This window comes from Mycetomoellerius zeteki, unplaced genomic scaffold (genome assembly GCF_001594055.1).
Source record: "Mycetomoellerius zeteki isolate Tzet28-1 unplaced genomic scaffold, Tzet1.0 scaffold98, whole genome shotgun sequence".
Lineage (NCBI taxonomy): Eukaryota > Metazoa > Arthropoda > Insecta > Hymenoptera > Formicidae > Mycetomoellerius > Mycetomoellerius zeteki.
The window spans coordinates 3,009,247-3,032,293 of NW_017258021.1; the positions used below are offsets into that span (position 1 = coordinate 3,009,247).

At 37.4% G+C, this 23,047-nt stretch overlaps 1 protein-coding gene across 1 annotated transcript in view; it reads left to right on the top strand.

Moving 5' to 3' along the window:
- Positions 1-23,047, top strand: part of LOC108730843 (uncharacterized) — a 167,925-nt gene that overhangs the window by 74,170 nt on the left and 70,708 nt on the right. Inside the window, exon 2 of the mRNA XM_018460767.1 lies at positions 4,615-4,821. Coding sequence (XP_018316269.1) covers positions 4,615-4,821 — 207 coding nt within the window. The remainder of the gene's footprint in view (positions 1-4,614; positions 4,822-23,047) is intronic.

Below are 23,047 nucleotides of genomic sequence, written 5' to 3' on the forward strand. Positions count from 1 at the left end.
GTCTTATAGTCTTATAGTCTTTTAATTCTCTTGTTTTGATTCGATTATATCGCTGTAGAGAAACTTCCGGTCTCTATGTGTGACATCAGTAAAGATGCATTCACATGCAAGTAGCATTCACATCAAGCGTCAAGCAACGGAAGCAGCAACCAATCAACGAGGCAATTTTTACACCACTGCCCGTATCGCCCAGCTGATTGATTGCTGCTCCTGCTGCTTAACGCTTGACGCTTGCATGTGAATGCACCTTAAGGGTTAATACTGCATTAAAGAGCTCTCTTCCTCAAAGAGCTGATATCTCTTGCAACTTGATGGCATACTATAGCTCTCTCGGTTCGCAGTCGGATGGCAAGCGGAGGAGAAAGGCAAGAGGGAGACTGACTCGATTTTCGATCCGTCGCTTTTGCTATCCCGGGGGATTTTGTCCTAGTCTAGCTAGCCGTCTAGCTTTGTGGACCGACTGACCGGAACCCGGGCTCGTGGATATTGTCTGATCTGATGCGGGAGGAACGTGCGCGAGAGTTTTTCTACCATTAAATCATCCGCTCTTTGTGAACCATATTTTGCTCAGCGGTTTCCTACGTTGGTTCATGCGTTCTGCCCTCGTTCCCACTGCCGCAAACACAGTAAGCAAAAGTTTCTTTGTAGAAGTATGTTATCATGAATTATTTAGTTATCTATGCTTTTGTATGTAATATCCTTGATTTTACTCGTTTTCGTATTAGTTTCTCTTATTTAAAGCGAAATGAGATGCATCATTAGTATAAAAACTATTATACTCTGATAATTCAACTAATAGGCTAAGGCTCTCTTGGAAACATATACTGAAACAGTGCGTCGAACGGAATTTAGATATATTTTGTACGTATATATGTAGTTTAAAGTAGTACAATGCAAAGTTAGAGCAGAATCTCAAAAAAGCATAATATTAATATGACCCGCACAGGCAAACGCAGCAATCGAAAATCAATTCTTTCTCCAGTTATATTTCTTTGTTGTCTTATTTTCTACGGCTCCATTCTATCTGCATATTGTCCGCGTAGTATACCGACAGTACGAACGTCCCATACAAATCGAATATCTGCGAGAAACAAAGCACGTGTTCGATACTTCATTGCGCAAGCTTTTGTATCGTAAGTTCATTTTCACTCGGACACGAATTAGCGTGCGGAAGAGGCGATCTCTCGTGGAAGCACGATAAAATTGCCGAGTCCTCGTAATGTCCCGAAAATATGAAAGTTTCCTCGTTATCATCAGCATCACCGCCCATCTATTTGATTATGCCGTGTTCGAGAAATTTTAAGAGATGCTTAATACAGAATTGCAACGAGTTCAAATCGCGCGAGCGAACGAGAGGAATTTAAATAAATCTAGTATCTCGCATTTAATAATAGCTCACCCATAATAGCTTCATATTGAATGAATGGTACATCAAAAATACAAAAATTTTGCTTTAATAAAGCGTCGATTAAAAACGTGGAAAAATAATCTTCGAACATTTCAATGTTCGTATTATTAGCTTGTTATACATGTCCCAATTCGTTGCACTATTTATTACATCGAAAAATTCTTTTTAACTGATAAATATATTTTCATTATGACTATTTTCGCAATGAATTTCAGCTTTAAATATCTTTGTAATTAACCTCCTCGATATGTTACGAATCTATTCAAATTTATAATATAAAATAATATTCTGCTTTTTATAATATATTTACAATTTCTCACAAAACATCTTCGATCATTCTGATTAAATTTCTTCGGAGTTCATGGTAGTAACATTACTTAGACTATTCTTAGTATCTGTATATTTCATTGTCTCTGGTTAACTCAGTTGACAATCGTCGGCGGCTCATTTTAACCGTGAAACATAGCAGACTTTACTCTTGCAAGTAAATAGGTCATACATAGCTAATTTCGAAACGGCGCTGGGTTCTGGTCGCAGGCAGCAATATGACATTCATTGTATTTACAGTAGGGAATTACGGCACACACGCTGTGATCCCGACAAAGAACGCGTTATTTAACGCATTATTAATTACTGCGGCAAAATTGTTTCGATCCGAGGCGCACACACGCTATATTATTCCAATTATTATACCGTATAATCTGCTCCCGTGCCTTCGAGCGTTCCATGCATACATTAAGCGGCCATAATAGAACGATTTTAAAATTCGCTGCTGAATTTTCACCAATAATTCAGTGGTCCGTAGACAGAACGGGTTATACGAATATCTGCTGACAAAGAAATACCCACGACTTGAATTATGTTATGAAGAAATGCTGAGTGTGAGAAAGTAATAGCGCGTTTAACGATAAATGATCAATAAAATTACAGACTGATATCTTTTATGTACACTCTAAATCTGTTGCAATGAAATTTCACTGCATTAAATTGAAATTTCAATACAGGCATTAGTGGCAATTGCGCCAATGTTACTACCAGTGAATTTTACTGCAAGATGGAAATGGAAAATCCATTCGATAATTGAAGTGAAAAATTTACTCCAAAAAGGAATGAATTTGGAGGTTAGAATAATGACAGAATAATGTCCAAACCCAAATAGCAAAGCCTGCAGAGACAGATTTTGAACAGAGCATACTATCAATCTATTAACTTATTAATCTTATTTTTAATTATAAATTTTTGAAAAAATTATATACGTTATAAATTTAATCTATTTAATGGTAAAATAATGGTTTAATGATATAATGGTATATACGTATATAATTTTTTATAAAATTAATTAATCTGTCTCTTATGTTTATGTCATATGTGTCTCAAGATGCGTCTCGCTCATAACAACCGTGACAATATATTGCTAAATTCATTCCTTACAGTAACATTCAATGCATCTTGCAATGCATTATCAACTAATGCTTAAACCACTTCGAATGAAATAGTCCACTCCTTTATGTACGAGTAGACAGATTAACTTCAAAACAGTGAACATCCACGCTTAAAGCAATGATTTTGTTACTCACTTTTGTTAGCAGTAAAATTTTCATTGCTACGGATTTAGAGTGTACACAATTATAAAAGCAAAATACGCAACAAATGAACATTTGTCGACGTCATCATCTTTTTACTCTCAGCCAAAAAATTAAAGATGTGGGACCACCATCTGACAATCGTCCGATTACTATGATAAGCGTGCTGTTACCAGCTCGGAACACAACGAGGTGAACAGAGTAAACTCATTTATTGCTCAGCCTTCCCTTTCTTCTCACCTCCCCTGCGTGCTCGCCGTGCGAGGAGGGACGACGAAACTTTTTCATCAGGGCGGCACGCCATTTATCCGCGCGACCCTTCGGCTAACGACACGAAACGAGCGTACGGCCACGTCGTAAATCCGTCGCAGCCGGAAGTGCGCGAAGAACAACGGAGGACAGGGTCGGATGTCACGAGCAGCTTGATTATCAGTCTTATGAAAAAGGAGACTCGCGGGAAATCGTCCATTCAAATATAGACTGAAGAAAAATTGATGAAAAGAGTACGAGTGCGTAAAGAGAATGACTTACAACGTTAAGGGATCTCTAACATTTAGCTATAAATCACTGCCCTCGCAATGATTCTAACCCATGACTAAGCGAGAAACTCTCGAGGCAACCCAGTCACGATTTAGATCACTAGTCGGATTTTCGTAGTCATAGTTACTATCAGTTTCCGTTCAAAATCGGAGTAATTTTTCTAGCTGTGGTATCCCTCTTGCGTGCTCAAAATACTACAATATATTCGCATCCATTCATTTATTTCTAACACACAGATCTTCATTTATTTGATTTCTTAATCTCTAACTCTTTCATATACATATACACAAAAGCATTCTCTCTAAATCTCGTGGAGTGAAATCTCACTCGAAGAGACTGAAAATTTAACCTGTCTTGAAAAAAGAATGAAAATATGGCCACTCGAATCTTGTTCAAGAGTGGCAGATTTTCACTCTTTTTTCAAGACAGACTAAATTTTTAGTCTCTTCGAGTGAGATTTTACTTCATGAGATTTAGAGAGTTTATAAGTTCCTTTATAATCTTCCTAGTTATATTAATTGTTCTATCCACTTCAACTTTAACACGTCATTTCGTATTTCTCACGCAGTGGTGATATCGAATGCTTCACAAAACGTGCTTTCAATCAACACATTCGGCATTATACATATTTTCATCCCTTATTTTTATTCCACGCTATTCTTAATCCACGCTTAAAGAGAAATCTATTCATACTGTCATGGTCGCACAGATTGATTTTGTGCTCGCTAAATTTTCTTCATCTATTTATATTTATACAAATCTTACTATCTTAAATTGAGGTAACTTTGATCCAAAATCGGGGTAACTTTGACCCAAATTTTGATAATGCCCAGACAGTACGTGTGTTAAATTCGGAACGTAAAACGTTTTAAAGAAAGGTTTTATGTCCTGATTTCTGATACGCGTGCTTTCTAAGCATTTTTTTTTAAATTTGGGCCAAAGTTATCCCAACTGGGTTAAAGTTACCACATTTTAGTATGAATGATTGCAGTAATCATCATTCGTGCTCAATCCGCCTTACCATGTCACGTCTTTGCAAAGCGCCTCGACGAAGTTGTATCTCGGCAACCTTATGAATTCTAGAGAAGCAATATCCTTGCGCAATTCCTACAACGATTCGGCAATACGAGACGCCCGGGGAGAGTGCTTTGTCGTTTCGTCGGGAAGAGTGCGAGAGGCGACTAGCTGAATCGAGAAAAGGGCTGCTGCGGCACAGCATTGAGATGGAGAATCGCGTTTCTACCTTCGTGTCGTCGACCTTCATCGCTTTCGTTATTCGAACGGGGAAAGGTAAAGAGAAGGAAGAAACCGTTGGAGATCGCCGGCGACAAGGATCGACACTTGGTGTTAGCCTCTCGAGAAAGTGAGAATCGCGGCGCGAAACGATAGGACGGCGGGACGCGAAGAGAAGCTGAAGATCGAGAAGAAGACGACTACGGCGTTCTTCGATAGTTCCCTCGGGAAACGAACCCTCCCGTGTCACGATCAGACACGCGCGCGTGTGCACCATTCCCGGCATTGCTGTATGCACATCGAGATCACTCTTCTCACCGACTCGCTGCCGTTACCACCGGTGCATTTCTTGTACGCGAATTTATTCCAATTTTTACGGGTCTGTCGGATCGACTTGGTGCGTTTTTACATTTTCAATGATGTCAAAATATCATATATCATATTTCCTATTTCACTCCGAAAGTTTTATACTTTATACGGTATTTGTCCTCGACCTGGAAATTATATCACGTCTGGCAAAACTTAAACATTGCCATTATCTTTATTATAAGTTATTTAAACTTTAAATTCCCCTGTGTCTCTATTCGAAAAAACACATGTATTTGAATTTTCGCACACGAAACGTATTACGGTATAATTCTACACATAGGTACGTTAACATTTCTTACTCTATAATTATCTCATTCCTCTTTTGACGGAAGTCAGCTGAAGTCATCTTACGATAGTCATCTTTCTCATATCCTTCTCAAAAGCCATTTGCAATGTAATTACGGACGTACGTAGCGTGTCCCAGATTTCCCACGCTTCCTTTTATCTATGCATTCTTTAAGGAAATCTAGTTCGATATTTTTTTTAGAAACTAGTTTAAACACAACACTCTCTTAATTATAAATAATTGAAAATATTGCAATTTTCATAAACTAAAAAAGAAATAACAAATTCTTCTTGACGTAATTTCAAACTCGAATAACTTAAATGATTTCGTCCTTAAAAATTTTTAAAGTTCTTTAAGAATGCAAGCATTTGACTTACAGCGTAACTGCGAGCAAGTTTATAAAAAAGTATTCTTTGATATTTGACGTGCATACGAAGTATATCGATTGCAACATTAATCGAACATGTACGTGAAGATTCGAAGGCTCTTCGATAGGAAGCTATCAGCGTTAAAGCGTTATTGCGAGGGGCGCCAGGCAACGGTTAGTCAAGCGTGGGGATCGTTTGCAGTATCGATAAACAGTTAACAGAAGCGAGAGGCGATTTACAAATAGCTCATATTGATTTGTGTCCGTGCACCATCGTGTACGCGGGTACAGCGAGAGTGCATCGACGAGGTAATTAATAAAAGTGTATCCACGAGGTAATTAACAGAAGCGGGCGGGGCAGAAACATGATACTTTTATTACGGCAAAATTCAAAATTACATAACACAATTATATATCTTTGTAAAACGTTAATAAATAAATTGAGAAACTCTCATATGCTCGGAGCAGATTTTTAATTTATATATTTTAATGATAACGGAATTGGTATTTTTTTTTAATCATTGGAGAACCAGGAATTAACGATATTTGAGAAAAGGAAACATTGCCTTAATTGCACTTTTAGCAACAGGCTATTCAATTATCGTTAACCCCCTACGCGGTAATTAATGCATAACACTGTGCACGTTTTGTTTGGACTTTTTATGAACGTATGATGAAACTTTAGCTCGATAAATCTGGCACTCGGATCGAACGTGTGCGCGAAGTGCTCTTTCGAAGTAAAACCTTCGTGCCATTAACATCGGGCCCCCTGTCACAGGCGATCCGCTTTGCATACTACGAGTTACCCCGAATTTCACGATGGTGAAGCTCGAGGGTCGCATCGCGTGACTTCTACTGATCGCGACCATTCAATTTACCGTCCGGAAATGATCGATCGGCACAGAATTGCCTATTCGGATGCAAAAGTAGTCCTAAGCCTGGTGGCATAGAAATTGTAGGATTTAAAATCAAAATTAGAAAGAACGAGAAGAACTGCATATATATTACCACAAAATTACCTATTTGTATTAAATACACGATATTGTTCCCTAGAACTGTGGCGGTTATATCGTAAGATAACAGACGTTGCTGTATAATAGAGAAAAGAATCTTGAAATAGAAAAAGTAAAGTTTATTTAACTTTACTCTTCAAAATAATAATTTTCTATCATTACCGCAAAAATTTTTGTAGAAACAAATAATACTTTATGTAATTTAATAAAAATAAAACAAAACGCAGCGAAATAACACAATGTCTAGGGTTCTATTAATTTTTACAGTTTCATTAAATTTCAAACTCATCTTTGTATTGTTTAATTTTTCATGTAAAAGTTTCTCCGTGATCAGCCTTCACAGTCCGTAACTCGTGTTACCTAGAATTTCAGCCAGAAGCAATGACGGACGGAAAAACAAGATACTCTCGCGGGACGCTTCATCGGCGTAAATGGAATTAACCGCTTAGAACTTTGCGCTTAAACAAACCAACCGGGATCGACAAACAATTTCGCCTAAATGAAACTAACTTGTTTGGATGGACCGCGAGTGGAGTCGCGGAAGATGAGCGCATATTCTCGCGAGCGGATGGCGCATTCGCGGTTTTCTTACCAGTGCCGGTGAAAGAAAGCAGAAGAACGGAAAAGCGAAGAAGTAAGGCGAGAGCAGAAGAGCAGTAAAAGGAAAAGCTCCACTAATTCCTCAGTAACCACTAACGACGAAGGAGCGGCTAGAAGGAGGTCGGGCAACCTCTCGTGATGCCTGGTGCTTTTTATCTACCGTATAATCGACTCTACTCTCAATCTACTTCTCGTTTTGTACACGATGCCGGACTCTACAAGTTTAGAAACGTTGCTTTCCGGTGAGTCTTACAGCCGGAGAGAAATCCTGCTAATTCAATCGATAATTGTCTAAGATTCGCACACTCGGACGCGTTAAACCGTGCTAATTCCTTAAGGTGAACATTACAGAAGCTCATTTTTCCAAGCATGACGTTTGTCCGACAAAGTACTTGGCAGTTTCCGAGGAAAAGCACAAAGTTGGATTGCCACTCAAATATTGCAAAATACTTTCTTGACATACAACACTTTTGTCGAGAGATATTTCCTTGAATATTGAAGCAGAACGATCTCATAAAAATACGGTTTGTAATATTCCGATCTGTATATTGCCAGAAAAACGTGATAAGGATTGGCAGGTTTATATCGACCATCGCGACATAAGCATTCGGGGATCACGGATGCCAAGTAGAATCGCTTTAAATCGGTTCAGCGGAGCAAAGATATGAAATTCTCGAGACAGTTGGAATCAATGGAAACGACTTCACAAGGTTATTTTCCAGACCGTCTTCTCCCTATGGAAGATTATATTTTTAAATCTCCTACTTCCAGAAGAATAATCGTGTGAGAGAAATTCTACGAGACAGCATAAAAAATTTTCTCTCGACAAAGACGTAACAAAAATGTTCCATAAATTAAAATACACCAATATATATAATCTCTGTGATCCCTGATCATCCCATTTATCTTGTTTGCTAAATTTGTGAAAAATGAGAATTTCTAAATGACATTTCTCAACGATTTGTCATTAATCCAATCGCGAGAAATCGGATTGCATCTTGTTAATGAAGAAGATATTGATTCTCACGAATTTCTCCACGAGCTAAAAATAAATTTTTAGTGATTTAAATTATTCAAATGACCATCCAGGAACATAATTATTTCGAACCGGCCTTGACGTTTGACTTTCAACCGTGATAAACGCAAGAGCTTTCCCTTGAGAATATCCGTTTATCTTTCTTATGTGGGGCATCAGAAAAAAAGATAAGCCGCTTCGTATATCACTCATCAAAATTACAAAATAAAAAAAGACAAGTCTCTTACAAAGAGAGCGTAAATTCTTGTCATGCAACAGATTCTCTTTAAACTCCCCGTTGAACTTTTCGTTTCAACTTACATTACTTCTCTTCTTCTTTCTTTCGCACTCGTGTGTCGATGCTTTCAACGAGCATCGATCTCTCGAAATTCCCCTGGAAAAGCGCGTCATACGTCGAGGAACAAACATATCGACGCTGGCGAAAAGGTTAGAGATTACAGACAATGCTGCGAAATGAAAAAGAGAGAGAAAGTGTGTGGTCGCCACATAGGAGCGACGTGAGTTATTGGGATCGGGACCCAAAAATAATTCACGTAGCTGAGAAACAGTTGTAAAAAGAATTAAAACAGCAAAAATATTTCTCGCTTGTAAATAATGGCGATTTGGCGGACGTTTCCACATATAATGATTTATCGAGTCAGAGTACCTGTCATTAAAATTGAGTTGTGGGACATTCTGTGTGCAACGTGCGTGGCTTTTTAAAGATCGGTGGCACTATAGATATTGACGACCTTTCATGCCAACCCTGGGTACACGGAATGGTTGAGAACTTTCCAACCCCACCTGATTGTGAGAGAGACAGAGAGAGAGAGAGAGAGAGGGGGGGGAAGAGAGTCAAAGGACGCGCGTCTTCTCGTCGACCGAACGTGCGGCGAACGGGGATAAATTTATCGGCGCTACGGAAGACGAATGGCCGGGTGCGCACGCCGAATGAAACAAGAACGACACCTCGGCTGATAGGCATCGAGCGCGGCAAAGTTTTGCCCTCAAAAAGTTTCGACCTTTATGCCTCGACCCAGCCGCATAACGACCACGCAGCAGCCGGTAGTCGAAGGTAACCGGAAAAAAAAATTGTAAGCGCCCTCGAGGGTGTCGGCGGCCCCGGTCTCCCCGATCGCATTACCATGGTGAATTCGCATATCGATGCGCATACGAATAGGAATTTCCGCGGAGAATACCTGCTGTGCCGCTTCTCTTCGCTCGACTAATGCACGACCACGCACGATGGAAAACGCACATTGCAGCGTCCTGAAATATACAGGGCGAGATACCTATAAACTACACGCTACCCTAGGTTTTCAATTGCTCCGTTCGTACTTTTATGGCCGACCGACCAACCGACTGGACGATCCCACATCGCATCGCACGTACATATATCTATCGTCCGGCGACCTTCTCGTGTGTGAAAATGTATTTTTCCTCCCTGATCTCGCTTCTACGTACGTATAAAGCGTTATACAATCGTAAATGTAACAACGAACGCTCGATAAAAGCATATTGTTGGATAATTCCACCTCGTTGCTAAATGAAAATATCGCTTTCGTCCTGGATTTATTTTCCATATATTAATTAAGAAGAGAAAATTCTAAAAACCAGGAATTTAAATCTCCATGAAGTATGATAAATAATCACTTTAATTTATAACTTACAAGAGTGTAATTAAATTTAACAATTCGGTCGTTACTTCAATTTTTATTCTGTAAAAAAAGTTAAATAGTCAACCGTCAGCTACATATGCTTATTCGAAAAATTATTGTGATAATTTATTACATTTTGAAAATCATGACACTTTCTACCATTCAACCTGAGATAGCATATTTTCAGTATGTTCAATAAGTTCGCAACGCCACGTCCGCATAGTTCGCACAGTTCGCCGCGTTCCTCAGCGCAAACCAACGAACGTTGCGATGTCGCGAAAGGCGACGGTTTTCAATTCCATCCTGCCCGCTCTTATGACTGACAGGTATTTACCGGATAACCGGCTGCTGCCTACAGGATGTGGCGTCAGGTGGAATCGCAAAAGCAACCGCCGCAAAACTATATCGACCGCTGTGGATGCACCCTCGAGAGGAGGCATCTCTACTCTCTTTCCCTCTCGCCCTCTCTTCCTTTCTCCTTTCTCTTTCTCGAATATATATCGACCGGTAGAAAGAGCCGGGAATAAAGCACCATGAATGTGTATCCACGCAAAAGTTGGTCCAAATAGCGGAATTAAAACGCCCCGTGGGCTTGCGAATTTCCAGCTGTTTCGACCGTTCCGCTTGTTTGAAACTCGCAGATTTCGCTCGCCCATTCGCTGGCGCATCGACTTCTAAATAACGGCCGCGAACGTAACGTTCTATCGCACGTGTAACGTAATACCCGAATGTCACGCCGATTTCATGAAATCTGTTGTTGACACCGCGTCGCGTGCGCGTCCCATCGGCGGATTTTCTACGCGGCACAGTATTATTAACAAATCGTCCGAAAAAAAGAAATATATGTATATAAAAAGTTTCCCGCACGCGAAGCAATAATTGTTTAACAAAGAGAAAGAGAGCTTTATTTTATCAGTCTGATTCGTGTTATGGAGAGTGGTAACATTTGCAGAAAAGTCAATACTCATGATCTCTTTGTCTCACGAAAATTTGTCGTTGTGCCTGAAACAATATGATAATATTTTCATCGAAATTATATGCATCTCATTGAATAGCAAGAAAATTGTTGGACAAGCTATCAATTAAAAAATCGATCAATGTAAATCGACAGATTGCAAATGGGAATCCAATCTCTTTGAAAATTCTGAAACATAAAAAATCGAGTTCTTCATAGTTTTATTAATTATTAAAAATGGTAATATTCGACTTCCATTAATTCTGTTGAACAATTTTGAGTCTTATCTTGACTTTATATTAATATAAGCGGTCATAATAATAATAATGATATAATAATTATTATGTCAAATAAACAATAAAGTCTCGACTTGAAGATCATCGTACGAGGCGTGGCGCCTTCATTCGATCTCGCGTCGATTTTCTCTCAGTTGCAGTATATGATTTCCATGAAGAAGCGCCGGTGCAGGCGAGGTATCGTGTGATTCTCGATGGAAAAGGCAGTACGAGCGGATTAAACGAGAAGCTTGGAGAGAAACTCTTCGTGCGCTCGTCCCCTGGATCTCTGTCCATGGAAAATGCATTCCGACTACATTATTCCCTACGCGCGAGGAGCCGTCTAAACTCCTCGTTTGTTTCTTTCGAGGCGAGCGGATAGAAGTTTGAAGCCGCGTTCGGCAGCCGAAGGGAAATAATACTTATGAAAGTAGTTTGAGAATTCGTACTCTTCTTATTTGTAGATAGGTGTGTGGCAAGACCCATTCTATGCAAGACAACGAGGCAAATACCTAGTCGACTTATCCATATGCTCGTAATGCTAGTAAGTTCACGCCCTATGAATACTCACTTCCCTCATTTCTAATTCTTATCAATAATTTTTATCAGCCCATGGACGACAATTCGCGTTTCATTCATTATGCCTATTAATTGGATGCAGCAAAAAATTATATTATATTGTAAGATTGTATCACCTATTAAGAAGCAGTAAATCTATATCTAAAAACGAAATGCGAGAAGAGGAAATAAACGGAAACAGTCGACATATGCCGAATTTATGGCGGCCAAAAAGCATCGCCGCGGAAAAGTAATTTGCGAGAACAAATTTCAGTAAGGTAGTAAAGCGGCCGAGTGCCGAGTGAAAAAAAATGAAAAGAGAAAGAGAGAGAAAGAAAAAAAAAAAGAAACGGTGGAAAATTCTCCGATGCCGTATCGCGGCGCGCTCACAGGCATCCATTTTAAGTTTCGGCCCGGTACACCGCAATCTTCATGGAAAACTTCCGCGTAGAGGAGACGAAAGAAAGGCGAGCGAGTGAGCGAGTACACCGGCCGAACTCTCTGCAAACAGAATAAAGTTTCGGTCTCCGGCGACTACGGCACGGAAAGCGGCAGCGCGGTGTTGGTGTGCTGTGGTGCAGCTGAGATTGCCGGTTACAGGAAAACGGGTCCGAAAGAAATATAAAATACTGTCCTCACTCTTTCTTTCTTTCTCTCTTTCTCTTTCTCTGCTTGCAGTCTACTACCACGGCCATTTCATTTTGCTCGTAGACACGAACCGCCGGTCCAATATACTAACGGATCGGTCCCGCTGGTCCGCATGTTAGAGCGATCTTTCATAAATTTCGCGCGTCCTAAAGCCGTCGATAAAATGGCGCGTAAAAGATTTTTCGTGTAATTGCTCCCGTTTCTTCCCGTCATATCCTTTCCCCGTTGGAATTTTGGACGAAAAGTAACTCTATCCCGATTATTCAATTTTATGATTCTATTATCTCTACCTTATTAATAATGCATAATTCATTCGCAACTTTCACATAAAACATTTTCGCGTGCAGTAATAAATAATAAAACGACAATTACATTAAAATATTTAAGAGTATATTTTACTGTTGTGATATTTTGATAAATAAACCAAATGAATGAGAATTCGTTTGATTGGCGCTGCACGATGATCGTATCACAAATTTATAAATTGGATGGTGAGTACTCTCGTAGGGATGTAAATATGGCATGCACCCTGCACTCCTGGTTAGTCCTGGGATAGAATCGGTAAGGCTTAATTCCATTCACGCGTTACGATGTGGTATACCAGACCACCGCAAGCCATCCGATTGGCTTGTGAGCGCATTACCGCACGCGGCATACCGCATCATCGGTTCGCGCGGATAAAACCGGACGTTCGCACTGGAAACTAAAACGTATGTAGTATGCGTACGTTGTGGAACAATCGCATCAGATTGAAATAAATAACAGATTATTATTTTCAAGCAGTAAGACGTAAGTAACAATCGCGAAAAAATAAAATACCAGCGGCAACGAAAATCGCTTGGCCAATATAAAACATTTCATTTTATATAACTTTTACATATTGAAAATAAAAATTTGTTTCAATATGTTTCCAATATTTCTTTTTTATTTAATAAATTGATCTTGCAGAAAAAAAATTTTTTTAATTGTTTGCAGCTAATACGAATTCGCGCATATTCGTTTGGACTGCTTTGTCGATTTTTTATTTGTCAACGAGAAATTCGGAGAAAAATTCAAATAATTTCAATTTTCCGCGGGTTGAAAATTTCGCCGAGACTACCGCTGCTGTCATATACAATGCGATTAATTGATAAGAACAATCATTCGAAATCTGATACATGAATAGGATTCAGGTAGAAACGGGATGTGAAATGGATTATATCGCATTCACCGTTCCCTATCTCGCCGACAAGAGAAGATCACGAGTTACAAGGGTGAAGCCGATTAAGAGATTTTTTTTAGAATCTATTTGCTCAAGAGAGAAGGGGTTCCCTATAGAGAGGCCGGGATACCGCACTTAAGCGCGTTTCGGGATACTAAAGAATACATTCGTTGAGATTTTTTCCTACCCATCTACATTTTTATTTTTTGCCCAACCCATCCTCTTCTCCACTACAATCGTACTTGCGCAAGCCCATATCTACTCGACAAAGAATGCTCTCATAACGCTCTTATTTTATTAACTTTCTATATCCGTACTTAAATTTCCTCTTCTGCAAATATTAACATAAATCGACAATTCTTTTGATAAAAGCTCTTTCTTTGATGTCTATCAAGCTAGAATGCCAACATGGGCATTCGAAACACATGGAGAATTTAGTGCTCTTTATGTGCTAATTTGTTGCTGTAATCCCGATTTTTGTGCTCAAGCCGTTTAGCCGAAAAAATGAGTTTTCTGCTGATTTTTAATAAAGTTAGAATGCATTTAAAAAAAATAATAATAAAAATAAAAATAATAACATTATAATTTTTTGTGCTAATTATGTGCTTTTAATATACCATAATTCAAATATTAGTACTCATCTCTTTTGATCGGTAAATCAAAAAGGAATTAACGAAGAGGTATATTATAAGAACGTAAAATATGTTCTTAAATTCTTCTGTATTGTCGGAATTCGCCTGGAGATTTTTACATTCTCATGATACATTCTCATATAATCAGAAATACACTTCGAGACAAAGAGAATAACTCGCGACCTCTTTTAGTTCGGAAACGGTGTTTAGAAAAATATTCCAAAACCTTTCATTGAAATTCCTGCCGAGGGGTTGGCTCGCGCTCAGCGCAATCGGGATGGCATACCAGCTATAACCGATATGGCGTTTCATGCAAAATTAAATGACATGGCATTCCTCAGGGCTGGTTTCGATGTTTTTGTCCTCCGCCACCACTACCGTAGAAAATTTGACAATTTCAAAACTGTGTCCGATTTTGCCCGCTGGAAAATCCAGCCACCAATGCGATAGGCCGACCAATCGATTTCGGCTCACTCGCGCAAAATGGAAGCACGACTACCGCGTGTAGAACAGATGCATTCAACGAAATACATTCGGCTGATGAAGGTCGGTTGTACCATTTCGATTTATTTTACTCGCGTAGACATTTGGTTTTAAACGAAACGCACTGTATAACAATGGATGCAAATGGATACACTCACCAAAATGCGTAAAGAATATTTAAGAGTTGTTGCAGAAAGAGAGGAAATACTATATATACAAACGCGACAACGTAAAATTCAATATCAAACTGTATATTAAAATACAGAACAAAAATTTAATATCCTGTATGCACTTGTCAATTTCCATTTTACTTCAAAGCAAATATTTGAATATGTTCTCCCGTAAGTTAATATTCTCTCGTAGGTTAATACTATAAATCAAGTCATGCGACAAGAGAGGGAGGATTACTTGAAAATGACGCTTAATTAGCGAACGTTGACTAATGTGCGAGTATAATATATCAGATATTTCATTCACTTGGATAACAAGCACATTATCGCAACGCGCAATTAAATTCTACTATGTAAACTAATTGTTGGATTCGCAAATGAAATGCATTCTGCGCGAACGTAATGGACGTGGACGGAACTTGCGTCCCTTTTTGCATAATAGCTCTTAATTTCGCAATTAATTCGTAGGCATGGCGATTGATAATTTAGTATCGTGTATAACAATTGTTTATCATATTGCATTACGCGGAAATAATTTTGCAAATTAAATCACACTGCAACCATATCGTCATGTCGATATGCATAATAATAATCATCAACATTATTACGATGGCATATGCATCATGTAAATTTTCTTTAATAAATTGTTAATATGCGAAAAGGTTATATCATTTTAATTCCAATATTTAAAATTCGAATTTCTTTATTTCAAAAGAAGCTATACATGAGAAATATCTGAAAATACTTTTAATCTTTGCCTATCAAAAACAAATTCGGGCTTTATTGAACTGTGCTAATCGTTCGCGTTCCAGTTTCTATGATCCACTCTTTTGAGTCATGGCGCGGGCAGAGAGAGAATTATATTCACGGTATATATGCATCTCGACCAAGAGTATGCAAGTACGCACATACGTATATGCGGCGATTGTAGACGAGACCTTTATTACACGCATATGTAGTCGTACTCGCGATCCTCTTCCACGCCTCGTTAGCCTTGGGAACAAAAGGCTGATTACCCCGGCCATGTATTGCGGTGCAACAATGTGTGTACACTTGATGAGCGCATCTCTCGCCATTCCACTCTTCGGCCGCGCTTCGATCCGCCGAATCTGAGGCAGTGTGTCAAATTCTCGGCCAACCATAAACATTCGCGTTTTGTTCTGTGCCAAATGCAACAATTTCGCGTCATGAATGTCCGCGACATAACTACGACACATTATAAAACATTGATAGTCGCAGCTCGAAAATCGATCGAGCATCTAATCGAGCGACAGTCGTGTTGACTCATCTATTTCTCTCGCAATTAAGCGGATTATTATCGAAAATTCCTTTAAGCGATGGATAAATTTGTAACATTTGATATTTTGAAGAGATAAAAGAAAAAAAATGTTGCTGCAATGAAAGGAGAGAAGGAGAAAAAGATGAAAAGGAGGATAAAAATACAATGAATTGCATTTTCAAAGTAATCGAAGCTTCGTGACGTTCTGCACCTGGTGACTTAATTTGTTTCGGTATTATGCAATACATTCCGATAACTTACAGATGCATCTGCGACGTGATGCACCGGATCTAGATTACAGAGGTGAATACATAGGAGAAGCTAATGGATACTCAGGAGGTCCGATGACCTGAATGATTCAGTATGCTTGAGGCGAAGGTATACACTTGCGCCAAGGTAACATAATGCATCATAGTATGCAGTTGTCAATTTTCCAATAAAAATCATTATTATATTCCTATTACTTTCGCTGGCATCCTAATGTCTAGATCACACAAAAAAGTGCATATTACCGAGATTTTTCTTTGTTTAAACGCAAATTAATTGATTCAAAAACGCAATTAATTAACTCCATTTATATCGCTATAAAAGCGTAGTCAACTGAAGTCATAATTTTCAGAATTAATTACTACAGATACGAAATTGTAAGAAATATTAATTTATAGAGAAACATCTAAAACTGGTTTCGAAGTGCCGAACGATATGAAGTGTATTGATAGGCGGTTACAACGACAAGTCTTGGTCCAACGCTACGAGCGATGATAAGACGACAGGATGCTTGATGGATAACTGTTACATACACATGGCGAAGTTTGGATTTGACTATCGGCTTGTTTAAACAGGTGCGTGCTTAACACATCACTCCTCGACACACCTGGTATTTGCGAAGTCATTAGTTTGAAGAACAGTCGGTGGCATCGCGATATGTCGCAGCATGCATGAAACGCTCCTGAGAACGCACGGCGCAACAATAATTATATGCTGCCATTGTTGTTATCAGTCGGATTACATTACATCGTGGAAACATGCAGGGTATAAATAATTTCGAAATTACACGTGGACATAAAGTTTACAATAAAATGTACTTACACAGCGCAATATTGCACGCTTCATTGGTCTATTTCAATTTAGGTCAAATGAAATTCCTGCACGAATTACGCTGAACAAACGCAGCGTTAATAAATGGAAAGCGGTATTCATCGCTGGATGAACGAGAATAAGCAATCAAAGCGTGCCATTATGCGCGGCGCTATCATCTCTTACTTTTTTTTTCGACCGTGTCATTTCGATCGTAAGTGTATGAAATTATCCGTCAAATTAAATTGACTAGTCCCGTACATTTCACTCTCAAATTCACATTGCGATATTCATATAGTTTTTTCTATGGCGTGATATTAATGCAATACTATATGCAAACATGAAATCCAATATTAGATATCACGCAATTTCGATATAAATACTTCATATTTTTCTCTACTTCAAATGACGAATTAAATAATATTGTAGGATTTCATGTTGTAGGACTTTTGTGTATAACAATTACATCAATATTACATTGATATAATATTGTACAAACATAATTATGTAATAATCTTTTTTAAAAAATTATTACACTTTTAGACATTATTAATTTTTTTTATATTATAACCTTGTTATATTTTGAAATACAACACTACTTTTAAAAAATCTTACATATTTTTTTTATGAAAAACTATTTTATATATCTGGTATTTTTCATTTCTCTTTCAAAATTTGCTATTACGCAAAAAAGTTAATTCCCGACTCAAAGCCTGTGCGGCACGGATGGTGCGGTGGTGCGCGTGAAAAACAACAAACTGCAACGGGACGCGTTGTACGAATGCGAAATACGCGAGAGCGAAGAGGGGCCTGTATTGGCGAATTACCTGCGGTCGAAGCCAGCAGATTGTATGTTCAATAAGCGGTCGCCAATTCTCAGCGGTATATATCCGGCTGTCGATTGAACGTCGACATCACTCTCTGCCAATCACCATTTGTAACGGACGACGGAAAACGCCAGCGAACGGTCAATCTGCTCGGTGCAGGCTTTCCGCTTGCGCTGTACAGGGATGATTATAGCGCGATTGAATTTAGATACCGTGACTAATTAACTCTGACGAAAAAGAACTATATTTTTTCCTGAAAGTTCAATGCATCTTTTGCGAACGTATTTCCTTCATTAAATCATGACGGGGCGCTTTTTAATGAGATTGCAAAAGTTTCGTTTTCACATAAAATAAACCGAGCAAAAATAAACCGAGATCAGTTATTTCGAAAATTCAAATAAGATACATTCGGGCAACGTTGAATAAAATTAAATTTTTGTCCCAGTAAAATTGCGTGCAATTTCCAGAAAGACCATCAACATTATATCAATAAATTTAATTTACTCATACGAAAGACAGAAATGAAAACTTTTAAATTCTCAAATAAAACTGATATTTTATCTCTTGTAAAATATGATTTTTAGCGAATATTATTTCATCATGAAATATGTTATTACATAAAGAATTAATTCCATTAAGTTCAACAAAGAAAATGCAAAATTTTCTTTTAGCATAAATTTTAGCATAAAACAAATTATGACTAACATATACCTTAATATGTGTATGTTATTGATACGCATAAATGAGAATTTCATTTGAGTAATACGGTGAAGTAAGAGCAAAATTTAATTTCACGTCGTACACAAATTATAACCAACGTATAAATATATGCAGATATGTCATTAGTACACATAAATACGCATGGGTAAGAATTCATTTGGTTAATTCGACGAAGTAGAAGCGAAATTTGATTTCCTGTCGATATGAAATTTATTAACGTACATTATGTGCTTCGATAAACATACATCGTATAAACGTATAATTGTTGATGCGTGTTGTTTTATTTATTCAGTTATGATCACGCTTGCACTCAGTTTATCCGATCGAATATAAACCTCGGAAAAAGAGTTTTATATATTAAAAAAATATAAGAATATAACTCTCTTTGTCAAACATTGTGAAAAGAAAGATCATTAAAGAGCAATCGAGTAATTCTTTCACTTGTAAGCTTGAAAATTGGAAATTCTGCCGCTACAATCAAAAGAACTATTTCGGCACTTTATTGTGTTAAGTATTGATTTGTATTGCACCGACTAACAAATCGCAACACAAACGTTTTTCAATTAACCTGCGCAATAGTAAATCTCCCGAGCACTTTTATTTATAATGAAAATACATAACAAAAAGCTAATTTCGCTAACTGCATGTAACTTTATAATAACAAAATTCAATTTTTCATTTGAATATAATATAAAATACCATAACGTAGCATTTTGTAAAATTTGAAAAGGATTATATATATATATATAGTTTGTTTTTATGACAACCAATATGAAGCGAATACCTTATAATGTGATAAAAAATTGATTTTTCATATAATAAATAATATAAGATTCCTACAAAGAGAAATCATATTATGATATATTGAAATAAGTCCTATCTTGATTATCAATATAATATATTGATAATCAAAGTAGGACATATTATGCAAGGATGCGTTAAACAGAGAAGAGGTGGTATTATGGGCACCCCAGTTACATTTCGCAATTACTTTGTTAATAATCAATATTTAAGTTTAAAACTTGACAATTACATTCGTTAAAATGTTGTTGAATCGATTCTGAACTTAAAGTTACGAAATATTTATTACTTAGGATACTATTAATAAAAATGTGGCGACATTGCATAATGACTCGAAGAAAAAAATTAGTGGTAATGTGGCCTTTCATAAAAATAGCCTTAAAATATTAGTTTTGTTTAGAAAACAGTATTTAGTTACAAAATTAACAAAAAAGTAAAACATTTTAAAATGTATGCAAATGAATGTATATACATTCACATAATTTCTGCATAAGCTGCTCAGTACTAAAAATCTCAGTATTAAAAATAGTATACGTAATCTCTAAACTATAGATTAACCGTAGAGCTATACAATCGATTATCAAATAATTATTTAGTCGAATAAAATGTTAAATAACAAATAACACACTCAAAAATACATATATTCGTGTGATAATACGCTCAAGTTTAAGAAAAATGAGGAAGTAGAGGTATAATTAAATGCTAAAGTGTACTTCAGAAACGTTTCGAAATACTTGAAAGTAAAAATGCGTTACAATAAGTGCTGGCTATTGAGTACTGGTAATATTAGCGTCATGGTGTAACGGTGAGCTACTGAACTAATAATTCCATAAGTAATCATTAGGATTCGCTATATAATAGCGGAGATATTAAAGGAGGCCACAATATGTACACTGGCCATAATACCACCTTCTCCTCTATAATATTCGTTCATTATAATTTTTAACAACGGACTTTTTGTTGAACTTACACAACTCGAGTTCACGCGTTTACACACGATGTTTCGTTGAACGTTGAAAATGCTCCAGTCGTAAAGTGAGCCGAAACAATGCCGTTGAGCATCATAATCCCATCCTTAATTAATTCGTCAGGTCATGCCCTGCATTCCCTAATGTATCATTGGTGCATTCCCATCGCACGAACAGAAATATAGCCTGCATTTACATTTACATCGCGCCACATTTCATCCGAATTTCTCGTTATAAACCTTAGTATCAAGAATTTCAGGAATCACAAGATTGCAAGCACAACACGCGCGACATGCAAATTCACCTTTCCATATTTCTGTATACGTTACTTTCTAGTTTCACTTTGTTAGAGATCGGGTGTGGAAAGATATAATGGCTTCTTTCAAATTTTGCTTTTCATGCTCGCTACGTTTTGACTAATACTACTCCACGATGCAATCTATAATATGAATCAAGTAAAACGAATAAATCCCTGTCGCCAAGAATAATTCTCATTGTATGCGTCTGGTCTATTCATTTACATGTGCCGAGTACATGAGCATAAAACGATCGTATAAAACAATGTTATTTGCGATAGCCAGAAACGTCAATACAGTATATAGATAAACCATAGAGAACTTCCATTAAATATACACACACGGAATATACAAACCGAACATACCGCAAATACATACTCCAACCGAAAGCAACTGCAATGGCAGTGTCCAGTTCATTCCGCGAAAATTGAACGAATATGCGAGCGACGTATGTTTACCGTATATTACACGCGGCTAATATCACGACTTTCCGTCTGATGCATCTCCGTTTCGCTTAATAGTTTCTCTTTTATCTACTAGCGTAATTAACACTCTTGAAGACGAAAAGCAAATAAAACAAAAGGGAATAAGTAAGAAAATAAAGAAGAACGCAGCGATGCAGGAAGAAAAAAAATATGAACAGTGAAATGAAGAAAAAGCAATGTATAACAGATAAAAGAAAATAATAAAAGGAAAATTGGTGAGTTTTTGTTGTCTGCATATGTTTACAAATAATATTTATAAACAAATATGTTTTTATAAACAACTAAAATGATTATCTTTAACATAGTTCAGTGAAGTATAAGGCAAAATAATCGAGGTCGACCTCGTCTAAAATAAACATTAAAGACGTTAATCTCTTTTGTAGTAAAAGCTTTTTTTTAGACGTGTGACTATCCTGTTTTTATCAGGATGTTCTGCGCTGTAGTTTCGATCGAATTCTAAATAATATATCAAAAATTATCTAACTTAACGGATTATCTAACTTAACAAACATTCTCAACACACACTTTCGGGCAGTAATCGAAAGAAAAACAGAAACGGATGAAAAAAAGAAGCAATTCTAAAGAAGTAAACGAGATAATCAAAGATGTGGAAACGTAAACGAGCGATATGCCAAGAGAACAAACTGGAAAAGGAGGAATTTGCAAAAAAGAATTCCGCGGGGAAATGAAAGAAGTCGCGAGGAAATACCGGAAGATCAAGGACTGCAGGAGATAGACTAAGACTAAAGAGAGGAATGAGTCCGATGTATGAGGAAAAAGGGTGGGAAAAAGACAAAGTAATGACTCAAGCGAACAAGAAGGACAAAGACCGAGGGGGAAGATTAAGATCGCAGGTTTGAGGGTTGTACAAGGAGAAAAGTATTAGCGTCCCCTTTCTTCTTTCTTCTACCCCTCGTTCCTTCTTAGTATGTCCTTTCGAAGAATTCCGCGAAAAGTACAAGGGGTTCATTCCCCCATTCAGAAAACTCAATTTTTTTCTCTCGATCGGATAGAACAAAAGAACGAATGACTGTGCAGCGATCTTGCATCGAACTTGTATTCGGCTTCCCTTTTCGTCAGAACTTTGATGAATCCTCTGGGGAAGTGATTACGGTAATGCGTCCAGTTGATATTTTTTTCATGGAAGGGAGAAACGAAGATAAGATGTTCAACGTTACTTACAAAACGTGTGCAACTTCTTTAATATCCAACTATGTTTAAGTTTGATTAATATAAATATAATGGTAAAATTAATTTAGCAATTCGTAATCCGTAATATCATTTCTACTACATTCTTGCAAAGAGATTCAATACTTTATCTTTCTCGATTTTCTCTGACTTTTTTATTTCCGCTTTCTTTTTTTTGTAATACTTTTGCACGTGAAAATATAACAATTACATCCCTGCAACAACGTTTATCATTACGCATGACTTAGCGCCGAGACACTACCGTGACTCCTGAAATAGGATTACATTTTCACGACATTTTCATGCATCGATATAATTTATCAACGATTTTCTACGCTTTCTACTTCACATTTGCAATCTGACATTTTTGCAATCACGAATTCCCTTTATTATTTCCTACTAGCCGCAGTCT